The sequence below is a fragment of the Emydura macquarii genome, unplaced genomic scaffold (genome assembly GCF_026122565.2).
Source record: "Emydura macquarii macquarii isolate MOO-44397 ecotype Brisbane River unplaced genomic scaffold, CSIRO-AGI_Emac_v2 contig_3220, whole genome shotgun sequence".
NCBI lineage: Eukaryota > Metazoa > Chordata > Testudines > Chelidae > Emydura > Emydura macquarii.
The window spans coordinates 351,914-364,311 of record NW_027133357.1 but is presented as its reverse complement, the minus strand read 5'-3'; the positions used below and the strand labels follow the sequence as shown (position 1 = coordinate 364,311).

The 12,398-nt window shown below is 46.0% G+C and overlaps 1 protein-coding gene across 3 annotated transcripts in view; it reads left to right on the top strand.

Annotated features, from left to right (window-relative positions):
- Positions 1-400: 400 nt before the first annotated feature.
- Positions 401-12,398, top strand: part of KLHL12 (kelch like family member 12) — a 38,321-nt gene continuing 26,323 nt past the window's right edge. For 2 of the 3 annotated variants that reach the window (XR_010916865.1, XM_067531460.1), the window contains exons 1-5: positions 401-1,101; positions 6,764-6,917; positions 7,491-7,708; positions 10,308-10,457; positions 11,067-11,181. Coding sequence is in view for 2 of the 3 variants with exons in the window: in XM_067531460.1 (XP_067387561.1) it covers positions 919-1,101; positions 6,764-6,917; positions 7,491-7,708; positions 10,308-10,457; positions 11,067-11,181 (820 nt within the window). In the remaining variant the exon portion in view is untranslated. Of the gene's footprint in view, positions 1,102-2,184; positions 2,205-6,763; positions 6,918-7,490; positions 7,709-10,307; positions 10,458-11,066; positions 11,182-12,398 lie in introns of those variants that run through there. The other variant, XM_067531462.1, reaches the window with a different exon arrangement.

The window sequence follows — 12,398 nt, the reverse complement described above, 5'->3', positions numbered from 1 at the left end:
AGGATTTGCACTGTGCAGAGGCAACACTGCAGCTTACAACGTGTTTGCACCACCTGGGGGGTGACACCACACGTTATAATACTGCAGCTTAAACACAACAGGGCAGACCCTGAGGGACACGTGGGAGGCGGCAGCACCGCAGTATATAGCTAACGATGTGTGCCGCGTGCGAAGTAATACCACACGTTACAGTGTAACAGGTTTGCCCAAGGTGGAGTAACGCTGCAGCTTACAGCGTAAGGGAGGTTCGCATCCCGTGCGGTACCCTGCATTTTACAGCACAACCGGGTCCGCGCCGCGTGAGTCTGACCGCGCCGCTGGCAGCAAAACTGGTTCCTGCTGCAAACGCGCTCCCGTGGACTATCGCCAGGGTGCAGGGCGCGGTCATTCCTAGCCAAGCTCCACAGTTCTTGCAAGGCGCGTGCTCCTGAGCCGGCCCCCCGCGCGGGGCAGCGGCGGGCCGGCTCGCCGACTCCGGGCGGGGCCCGCACAGCCTGGAGGCCTTGGGTACAACGCTCTGTTGCTGGGAAACGAGGGAGGGATCCGTTGCTGGGTAACGAAGGCTGGGCAGCCCCAGCTGCTCGGTCTGTGCGGACCGGGGTGACGTCACCAGCGTGCGCCTGGTGTGTGTCGTCGCGCGCCCCGCGGCGCCGAGATGTGGCGGTTGGCGCTGCGGAGGGCGTTGCGGTGATCGCGGGGGAGGCTCCCCCTCCCCCTGCCGTGCCCGGCCTCCACGCAGCCGTTGCTGTTTGGCGGGCTTCGCCTCCCCCCCCTCCGGGCACGGCGCTGTCGGCCCCTGCCTCTCCTCAGACCAGCCGCCCGGCCCGGCCTTGCGGTTGCGGTGCCCCCGCTCCGCCGTGCCGGGAGAGCCCCTGGGGAGCTGGGCCGCTCCTGGCTGCCGCGCCGCCTGGGGCCGCCATGGCCCCCAAGGACATCATGACCAACTCTCACGCCAAGTCCATCCTCAACGCCATGAACGCGCTGCGGAAGAGCAACACGCTCTGCGACGTGACCCTGCGCGTGGAGCAGAAAGACTTCCCGGCCCACCGCATCGTGCTGGCGGCCTGCAGCGATTACTTCTGCGCGATGTTCACCAGCGAGGTAGGCCAGGCAGAGCGGGGCGCAGGGGGCCCGGGAGCCACCTGCTGCTCCCAGGTATCAGCTGTCTGCACTGCAGCCCATGTCGCCTAACGTGAGTCGCTGTGGGGTGTGAATACCGCTCCCCAGCGACATAAGCCCTGGTGTGCACAGCTCTGGGCTGGCCTCTGCCTTCTGGGAGGTTGTTTTATTCTGCTGAAGGGAGAGCTATGCGCTCTGCATAGACATGCCTTTAGTCGTCTCTTGGACCCCCTCAACCCAAGGGGGGGTTTCACCTTGGCTATGGAATTGCTACTTTTTTTTTTTGTCAAACTCCTGATGGCTCAAAGCTTTTGCAGAGAGTGTCCCCCACATCTCCTGGTGCCATCTAACAGGCTGTTCAACTGAGGCCCCAAGGGGTTTAGTGACCTCATTGTCCTGAGTACAGCCAGAGACAATTCTTGCCCCAAAGAGCTTAGAGTCTATCATAGCCCTAGACAAGACTGAGAAATGGTTGGGGGGAGAGGGATACAGAGAAGAGGTGACTTGCTTGAGGTCATACAGCAGGTTAGTGGCAGGACCAGGATAGAACATAGCTCTGACCTATCCACTGGACCAGGCTCTTCATAATATTTGATAATGATTTACACTAATTGCATATTCTTTCTTCGCAAAGTGCTGAAAGGAGATGATGTTTAGCTGAGTTACGTATGGTTCACTGTTTGGTCAGATTGTTAAATAGCAGATGCTGTCTGTGGCTTTGGTTCAAACTTAATGCTGTAGCAAATAGAAAAAACATGAAGAAGGCAGGAAAGGATCATGGAACTGGGTTTGTAAGAGAGACATTTCTGCTGTCTCTTCTTACACAGAGTAGAGAAGATTTTCTTTTCCCAGTAGCCTCCCAGTTGGTATGGAGAGAGTAGGCAGAAGCAAACAGATTGTCTCCCTGCAAGGCCAGTAGCCCTTTCTGGAGATACCATTTCTCCCCAGGTCTTAGCCAAGGAGCAAAACTGTTTACCAGAGTTCTGAACTATTGGGCACACACCTCATCTCTCTCTTTTTCAGCCCTAGGGGAAAATGGATGTAGTGTATTAGTTTCTACAGAGGTGTATGAAAGAGAAACTGATGTAAGTAGATGTATGGCTTTACCTTATGTTTCCTCGTCTTCACAACTTTGAATTTTGCATTATTGTCCTTCAGCAATCTTGGCTGGCTTTTATGCAATGTCTGTGTAGATGAATAGTGATTAAAGAAATTGGAATGAATTTATTGCCGGCAAAAGGTAAAGATTCGCCGGAGATTGAAGCTCTCTATCCACCATTAGTTAGAGCCCTGCGCATCTACAAAAATGTGGATCTGCATCTGATCCGCATCCGGAAGAATCGTCTTGTATCCAACCCGTGATCTGCACTCAGTCTTTTATCTGTATCCTCATCTGCATCACACCTGATAGCTGCAGCAGCATGCTATCTCACAGTGTCTCTCCAAAGTAGCGTCTGTGTGCATGCATGCATGTACAGTATATAAGATCTCAAAGGCGCTTCGAGATCCTATGTACCCTCTCCCCCTGTATATAGAGAAAGGGGAGGTGATAGATCAAGACAGGCAACAAAATCCCCCACACTCCTATGGCTGTGGTTTAAGCAGCCAAGCAATTTAGAAACTTCTCCCATTGCTGTATCAGGTCAGTTGGAGAGGGAGGCAGCTGCTTCTGCAAAGTAAGTCAGTATGGCTTCCTGACAGGCAGCAAAATCCCCAATGCTCCTGTGCTATCTTGATCTGTCACCTCCCCTTTCTCTGTATGGGGGCGGAGGGAGAGGAAAGATAGGATCTTGAAGGCGGGGAAACAGCCTCCTAGGCTATGAGCTGTAGACAACTGCTTCCCTGCCTTTGAGATCCTGTATTTAGAGCCCTGTGTGGGTACAATCCACACTCCACAAAAATGGTCCGTGGATTTGCAGGGCTCTATCAATAGTCACAACATGGGCAGCAAGCAATGCAAACTTCCCCCTACACCAGCCCCTAACTCCCTGTCAGTGCAGTTTAACCCTGATCAGAGACAGAAGCATGGCCTGGTGGCTCTATTTGGATATTAGAGATAAAGGTGGGTGAGGTAGTATCTTTTATTGAACCAACTTCTGTTGGTGAAAGGAGAAAAGCTTTCAAGCTTATACAGAGCTCTTCTTTGGGTCTGGAAAAGATACTCAGAGCATCACAGCTAAATATAAGATGGAACATGTTAAGAAAAGCAGTTAACACGTTTCAAGAGATGTTCATTCAAGGCGAACTGTTAACACCTCACAGTCATTGGGCAAAGGGTTAGTGGGCTACAGATGGTTGTAATGAGCTATAAATCTAATGTCTTTGAGTCCATGATTTTTAGTATCTAGCAAAGTTAGGAATTTAAGCTCCCAGACTCATCTTTTGAAGATGCTGTGCAGGTTTTCTCTGAGGACGAGGACTAAGAGGTCAGACGTGGAGTGATCATTTTGGCCTCGTCTATACTAGTGAGTTTTGTCAACAAAAGGAAGCTTTAGTTGACAAAACAGTGCTGGTGTGCCCACTGCAATCACACACCCCTCACCCTCCCGCTGGCAAAACTGCCCTGTTTTTTTGACAAAATAAAACCACCTTGACAAGAGGTATAGGGCTTCTGTTGGCATAGCTAGGGCGACGCAGTGTCGATGTAGACACTGTGTCCCCTTACATTGGTGGTGAGGCTGTCATTCTTGTCTATTTCACTGCTCCACATTTTGAAAATAAATTACTTTTGAGTCTGTTCAGGTTCTTATACCAGTTGGTATGGAGAGAGTAGGCAGAAGCAAACAGATTGTCTCCCTGCAAGGACAGATGCTTCTGGCTGCCTGCAACAGCGGGGCCAGCTCCTCCATGGAGGGCTCATCCAATGCCTCCCCTCCCCCAGGCCTGTGCCCCAGGGCATGCCTCCTGGCCTCCTCCTTGGTATGCCACTTGGGGGGTAGGTTCTTTGCTCTTCAGGACACCTGTGTGCACCTTGTGAAGGTCGAGACAATGACTGTGGGGAGCAGACTAGGGAAGTCTATGCCCCTTGGGTCATTTGCCTGGCATACCTAGGATCTGAAGGGGGAATATCTCCTTGCTTTGCTTCCTGTACTTATACCATCGTCAGCAGACCTCCTAAGATGTTTACTTCCTGTTTATTTCAGGATGTCTGCAGAAGTTGGAAAAGTATGAGGACAGCATGGAGCTTGGGGGTAGAGCGGTCAGAAGATGTGGAGAATCACTCCTTCCTCCTTTTCATGAGCCTTGGGCAGGGCTCTTCAGGGACATCCTGCAATCCTTAGTCTGTTCCTCAGCCCTGCCAACACAAAAAATAGGCCTTTTGTGTGGTAGACTCTCAGTTCAGTGGGGAATAATCACTGTCTGGAGGAGAGGGTGTGTGTGCTGTGATTCGCCATTGGCGATGGAGCGGTGAGGCACTGGCCCAAGTGCAGCACCTTTTCTGCACTTTCCTCAGGAGGGGGAGTGGCAGAGGGGGAGTTGCTCCATTTTGTTTTGAGCACCTTTCCATCTGATTGTACTCTCTCCACATAGCCATCTCCTACTGCTATCTTTGGCTCTCCTTCTACTCTTCTCGGTTTTCCATCCTCATCCTTGGTGACCTCAGTCTCCACATTGACACCCCCTCCAACTGACATGCTTCCTGTCGTCTTGTCTTCCTGTCTTATGATCTTAAACCATGATGTAAGCTCACTCGCTTACTAAAATGGCCCTTCACCTGATTTTGTTTTCACCAAAAACGGTTCCTTCTTGATTGCTCTATTCAAAGACTTCTTCAGTTAGAAAATCTGTCCTGGTAAAGAAGGGAAGTGAAAGCAATTTAAAACCAATTGTAACATGCAAAAAAGGGGAAGTTGATAGCAGTGATTTTGTTAGTAGTAAATTAGCAGTTATGCAGTGTAGACAGTTGATGAGGCAGAATATAAAAGCATTAATGAACAAAATGCACAGTAATGTTAGTTGGTCAGTTTTTTATTCAGTTGACAGATCTTAAAAAGTAGCTAATGGGGACTCATCTGAAAACATTTTTAACGGTAGGTGTAACTAATAATTGGAACATCTTACATAGGGACATGCTGGATTCTCTGTCACTTGAAGTCTTTAAATCAGGAATGGATGTCTGTTTCTAAAAGAGATGCTGTAGATCAACCAAAAGTTATGGGATTGATGCAGGAATCACTGGGTGAAATTTTGTGGCCTGCCCTATGCAGGAGGTCAGACTAAATGGTTGCAATAATTCCATCTGGCCTTAAATTTTATGAAACCCTCTCTGACTGCCACTCAGTCTCACTGTGTATGGTCCACTCATCTTCAACATCCCACTTCTCTGCAACCCTCAGGCGGTTGACTTGTTACACTCTTCCTATCCACTTACTTTTGCACCCTCATTCTGCTTTCTCCATCACCTTTGACTCCTGTGACCTGCACCTCTACTGTAAAGTACATCCCAGTAACCCATGGCACTGGATCAGTCTGTTTCCTCCATTCCTGTTCCTATGCTGCCTGCACCACTGTAGGAAGTCTCATGACTGCACTGATTTCCTTCACTTCTGGTTTATTCTCCTCTGGCAGTTCCATGGCCAACCCAAAATCCTTCCTCACTGAATCTGTACCTTATTCATCCATAACAGTTTAATCTCATCTTTGACGAGAAGCTCAAGTGCTTTTCTCTGAATCATACACGTTTAGTGCTGACACTGCTGCCTTTAGTCAGATTCGGGCCTTAGGACATAAAAATCTACCTCACAAGTCACATCCTGAAGACAGTCATTCCTCATTAAGGGCCTATACATGTTGACAGGAGATCCGCAACAGCTTGCGGGAGCAGGCTTTGTGGTTTTGTATGCTAGAGTCATTAGACACAGTCAGCAGGTTTACAATGGAGACATGAAACCAGTTATAAACTGATGCTGTGTGAAGCACAATTTCAGTATTCTATCTGCAGACATACAAGTGCTGTGGCTTCTTGGAATTTAATATGTCCACAGTTTATGAATCTCTTAAAGCCCTTAGAAAAATTATTTGATCCAAAATAACACATTTTACAAAATAAAAAAAGGAAGATGGGAAGCTGGCATTGCTAAGTGGGCAGGGTTAAGGTTAGCTGAGTACCTTAACTGTGCATTTTTTTTACTTTCAAACGTTTGTTTCACATAAGTTTAACCTTGGCTCTGAATTTCTTGGTTTTTCTTAATAGAACTAAAGAGCTCTCATAAGGATTTTTTTATCCTTAAATTACTGATCTGTCCCCTTAATCTTAACTCTGGCTCAATGGAATTTTTTGTGTAGTGTAGTTCTAAAGACAGGGGTGAGCTGGCTGCTTCACACAACCCATAGTGTCAGGCAGCCGGTCCAAAGTGAAGAGCCCTCCAACTCTCCTCCCCCTCACGCCTGCATACCCGGTGATGTTAGTTAGCCTGCCCTTCATCTTAGATTAAATGTAACGGATGTGTTGCCACCTGTCAAGCTTTCATTGTGTCAAATCTCATCTTGCTTGTTTCAAAATACAGTTTCCTTGAGGTATCCTTCCTACGCAAAAGAAACACTTGTGCTTTTTCTGAAGGAACAACTTTTAAGAGCCATCCCTGGGCTTTTGGTCTGGCCTCTGGAAAATAAACCATTATCTCCCTTGCTTTTTAATTTGTAGCTTTCAGAGAAAGATAAACCATATGTGGATATTCAAGGGCTGACAGCCTCTACTATGGAAATCCTGCTGGACTTCGTGTATACAGAAACTGTTCATGTGACAGTAGAAAATGTCCAGGAACTGCTCCCAGCAGCATGTCTGCTTCAGCTTAAAGGTAACTGCAAACCAATTAACCATGCAGATTGCACAGTTGATGCTGTTTAGAGCTGTGGAATGTCTGACCTGTAAGTAAAGGAAAGATTACAGAAGGCAGAATAGTCTGCTGCGCTGTTTCCAAATCCTAGACTTTGTGTCTTAAAACTACATAACAGCAATTTGTCAAATGTTGTGCTGGCACATGCAGTCTGTTCTCACTGCTAGAAAGTTTGACCCTTGTGGAGATGTGGTGATAAAACAAATAATTCTCCTGGGGGCATATCCTGCAATCAGGTCTCCTACAGATTCTCAAGCAGTGTGAGGCTCCCTTTTGAGTCTCTCCTATATCTGCCAAGTTATATTTAATATGTATAAATAGTCAATGCCTAAACGTACTGTCTGTTGCTTTATTTTTTCTTGGCCCCCTGCAGAAACGTTTGCCTGTATGCCCCTTTGTGTGTGCATATCTCTAAGCAAGGCTTTGAGTTGACATTTCAGTACAAACTAGAGCTTGGTTTTCTAAAGTACTTTCCAAAGCAGTGATTGGATTGCAGAAGTGCATGAGCTCACTCACTCGTATCATTTCCCATAGGTGTGAAGCAGGCTTGTTGCGAGTTCTTGGAAAGCCAGCTGGATCCATCAAACTGTTTGGGCATCCGAGATTTTGCTGAGACACACAACTGCGTTGATCTTATGCAGGCAGCAGAGGTCTTCAGCCAGAAACACTTCCCAGAGGTGGTTCAGCATGAAGAGTTCATTCTCTTAAATCAGGAGGAGGTGGAAAAGCTCATCAAATGTGATGAAATTCAGGTAAAGGTAGCAAGAGCTGTTATGCAAAACAATGAGAGCAAAATACTGTTTAAATTAAGCAAATCACAGGGTATGACTAATGCCATTCCTGTCCACCCCACATTGGTTAGCTTATAATTCTCTTGGAGTGGCTGTCTCAGGCAGGCTGTGAATGTTCTACTGACATCTCCTTCCTGAATCAGCTGCATATTTTGAAGTTGACCAAGTGTAACCTTCCCTTGACAGCGGTGTAGCTGTCATTGAAACATGGAGAATGAAACATTGGTTACTGTGTTGGTTATTAACTGTTATGAAAAGACCAGTACTACAAATGTGAACCATATTAGTAACAGTCAAGGAGGAAGGCTGAGACCCAACAGTCACAGAGGGATATTTCTGTGTGGTGTAGAACAGAAATCATGAACTGTGGCCTGGGCTTTCCCTGGCACTTGGTGACCAACTGAGTTAAGAGCTGTAATGAAAACAGAAATAGTTAAAATGGGATATATTTATTAGGCACCAGGTTATGCTTAGGCCAGTGTTGATTGTGTATTGGATAGTGATTGTGGATTCAGCTTTCATCTCCAGCGGGTTCTGTACAGCCAGGGAATATCTCGCTCTGTTACAGCTTCTCTGACATTTGTGAGAATGAAACCTATGTTGGGGATGAAGTTAGACCCCAACTTGGCCTTATGGAGCTGGTTTACATTAACTTTAGAGCAAATTAAAACACCCTATCATGTGTGTTGCTATTTTGTAGGCATCACTAATAAAATGGTGATTTAAATTCATTGAAAGTTCTTAATCCAGCTGCATTTTGTGAGGTGTGCCTGGCCAGCCCAGTTTTGAACAATGTTCTTTCTGAATTTGAAGTGTGAGTTCTTCCCCATTGTCTCCCTTTGTTCATAGACTTTAAGGCCAGAAGGGACCACTGTGATCATCTAGTCTGACCTCCTGCACATCATAGGCCACAGAACCTCACCCATCCACATCTGTAATAGGGCCATAACCTTTGACTGAGTTACTAAAGTCCTCAAACCTTGATTTAAAAACTTCAAGTTACAGAGCATCCACTGCCTACTCTAGTTCAAATCAGCAAGTGACCTGTGCTCCACACTGCAGAGGAAGGTGAAAAAACCCCAGGGTCACTGTCAATCTGATCTTCCTTCGTGACCCCAGATATGGTGATCAGGTAGACCCTGAGCATGTGAGTGAGACCCACCAACCAGATTCCCAGGAAATAATTCTCTGTAGTAACTCAAAGCCCTCCGCACCCAATGTCCCATTTCCAGCCATTGGAGATATTTGCTAATAATAGTGGCAGATGGTCCATATGCCATTGTAGGCAACCTCATCATACCATCCTCTCTATAAACATATCAGACTCAGTCTTGAAACAGATTAGGTTTTTGTCCTCACTACTCTTGGAAGGCTGTTCCAGAACTTCACTCTGATAGTTAGAAACCTTTGTCTAATTTCAAGCCTAAACTTGTTGATGACCTGTGCGTATCCCTTTGTTCCTGAACTATCAATGGCCCTCTCTTCTCCCTCCCTGTTGTTTATCCCTGTGATAGCAATTATATCTCCCCTCTATCTTGGTTTTGTTAGGCTAAACAAGCCAAGCTCCTTACATCACCTCTCATAAGGTAGATTTTCTTTTCCTCTGAACATCCTAATAGCCTTTCTCTGCATCTGTTCCAATTTGTTCATCTTTCTTAAGCACAAGAGATCACCATTACACACAATATTCCAGATGAGGTCTCACCAATGCCTTGTATAATGGTAATGACACTTCCCTATCTCTACTGGAAATATCTCACCTGATGCATCCTTGGATTGTATTAGCCTTCTTCACAGCTGCATCACATTGGTGGCTCATAGTCATCCTGTGATCAGTCCACCCAGGTCTTTCTCCTCCTCTGGTGCTTCCAGCTGGTAAATTCCCATTTTGTAGCCCTAAATGCATGACCTTGCAATCTGCACTATTAAATTTCATCCCATTTCTATTACTCCAGTTTTCAAAGCTGTCCAAATCTCCTTGTATGATATTCCGGTCCTCCTCCATATTGGCAATACCTCCAACTTTGTGTCATCTGCAAATTTTGTCCCACTTTTTGTGCCAAGGTCATTAAAGAAAATGCTAAATCAGATTGGTTCCAGGACCAATCCTGAGGAACTCCACTCATAAGCTCCCTCCGGCCTGGTAGTTCACCTTTCAGCATGACCTGTTGTAGTCTCCCCTTTAACCAGTTCCTTTACCCACCCTTTGATTCGTCAATTAATCCTCATCGTCTCCAATTTAACTAATAATTTCCCATGTGGAACTATCAGATGTTTTACTGAACTCCAGTTAGATTTGATCTACTGTTCCAGAAAGCTATCCGAGGAGGTGGTGTATAAAAGGGAAAAAAAGGATGGCACTTTAAATGGGAGAGGGAACTTCTTGGTGATCACTTGTGAATATCATTCTTCGAAACTCACATGATAAACTGTTGCTTAATAATTCAGCCTTTTTGCTAACTGAGAAGCAGAGTCAACAAGCTGGAAAGTTGTTGATCATCCTAAACCCACTCACTGGAACAACCCTCTCTAAAGTCTGATCAGTGCTTTTTCTTTTTAGGTGGATTCTGAAGAACCTGTTTTTGAGGCAGTTATAAATTGGGTGAAACACTCGCAAAAGGAACGGGAAGACTCCTTGCCAGAGCTGCTGCAGTACGTGCGCATGCCACTTCTTACCCCCCGTTACATCACAGATGTCATAGACACTGAGGTATAAACCACACCGTGATCCTTGTGATATAGAAGGGCTAAGAGTCAGCATCATTGTTCCTTTGCATCCCATAGTTCAGTCTCCACATATCTCAATAGAACACATTGGGGACCCTTTCCCACTGTTTCCCTTCAGTAATGGCCTATAATCCATAGCGCTATCCTTACCCAGCTGGAGTTGCCTATTTGCTTTACCTTCACCAGGTAGGGCAGAGCTTTCTGTAGCAATCTACATTAGAATGGTTTCACTAGTATAATGAAATTGATCTAAAACAAATTTTGTTACCCTGATGCCAATCCCCAGCACAGATGTAGTTGAGCTGGTTTAAATGTTGCTTAAATTTGTTTCTCTTAGTTTGTAATTTACTTGGTCTTATTAGTTCTTCCACAGTTAGGGAACCCTGCAGTATCTGGCACTGTCCAGAGAGCTCCAAAGATGTTTTTGGCCTTTTTCGTCTGTAGCACTTGCAGCCCTTCTCCGTTAACAGCAGGTCATCATGCAAGTCAGAGTTGTAATGTCATTTAAATCCAGTGGAACTGGTTCTAATATGATTGTTTCTAGGGAATTTAAAACAAATCGAACATACAACATTTGCATGTTTTCCCCCAGCCTTTTATTCGGTGCAGTTTGCAATGCAGAGACCTTGTAGATGAAGCTAAGAAATTCCACCTAAGGCCTGAGCTCCGGAGTCAGATGCAGGGACCCAGGACCAGAGCACGTCTAGGTGAGCAACAAAGGAAAGGACACTCAGGAGGTTCTGTGACTTTGCCAGGTATTGTGTTTAGATGCTTGTCTAGTGCCTTCTGACTGATGATCTCAGAGTGCTTCACAGATACTTATGGGATAACTCTCACAACCCTTTGGGAAGCAAGTAAGATCCCCATTGTACAGTGAGGGAAACTGAGACACAGAGAACGGAAGTGTCCTGACTCAGAACAAACAGTGAATTTGTGGCAGAGCTGGGAATAGAGACCAGATCTCCTTAACTCCTAGTCCTGTGCTTGAACGACAAGACCATCTTTCCCCTCACATTTGTCCATGTTTCTAGAAGTGTATCGCAGCATGTGTTTCTTCTGGAGCAATGTAGTGGGAGAGTTTCTTTCTACCTCTCTACCAGGATCATTAAAAACACCAGGGAGGGTAGGAAGTGAAGAGACACTTCAGTGTTAAAGAGCAAAAATAAGACCTTTGCCTCTGTTTGACACATGCTTCAGCAAGCTGCCTTCTTGCTTGGAGGTGCGATCTGCCTTTCTAACAGGACTTCAGAGTTGAGCTCAGAAGGTTGCTCAGTTAGAGGTCAGTTACTCTCAGCCTGCAGAGGCAGTTTGCCAGTCCTTTTGCTGGGGAAAAATGCTTTTCATCTATCTCGACAACTCCCACCCAGGAACTCTTATAATCTAGTCTGACCTCCTGCATAATACTGATCATAGAATTTCACCCAGTTATCCCTGTATTCAGCCCAGTAACTTCGAGATGAGCTAGAGCAGATCTTTTAGACTCACCATCCATCTTGATTCTATAAGATCATCAGATCTTTTAGTAAAAGACTTTCAGCTCTTGACTCAAAGAGTTCAAGTGTTGGACAATCCACCACATCCCTAGGTAAATTGTTCCAATGGTTATTTATCTGCATGGGCACATGCATGCTTGATTGCTTGCGTTGGTGCTGCGTGTACTGACCAGGAGTGCTTGTGTTGATGCAAAGTGCAGTGTACTACAGGAAGTTATCCCAATGTGCCACACGCTACTGTCCAGTGAAGTGTCTTTTGGGAAATTTTCGCAATGCGTTGTGGGATAGAAATAACTCACCTAGGGACTTCTGGGAGTTAGACAGGTTCCCAGGATGTAACCTTCTTCATCCCATAATGCCATCCATATCCATAATTTTTGCTCCTTTTTTAAAGAAAGTCACAAACTCACGCAGCACTTTTTTGGTGTCTG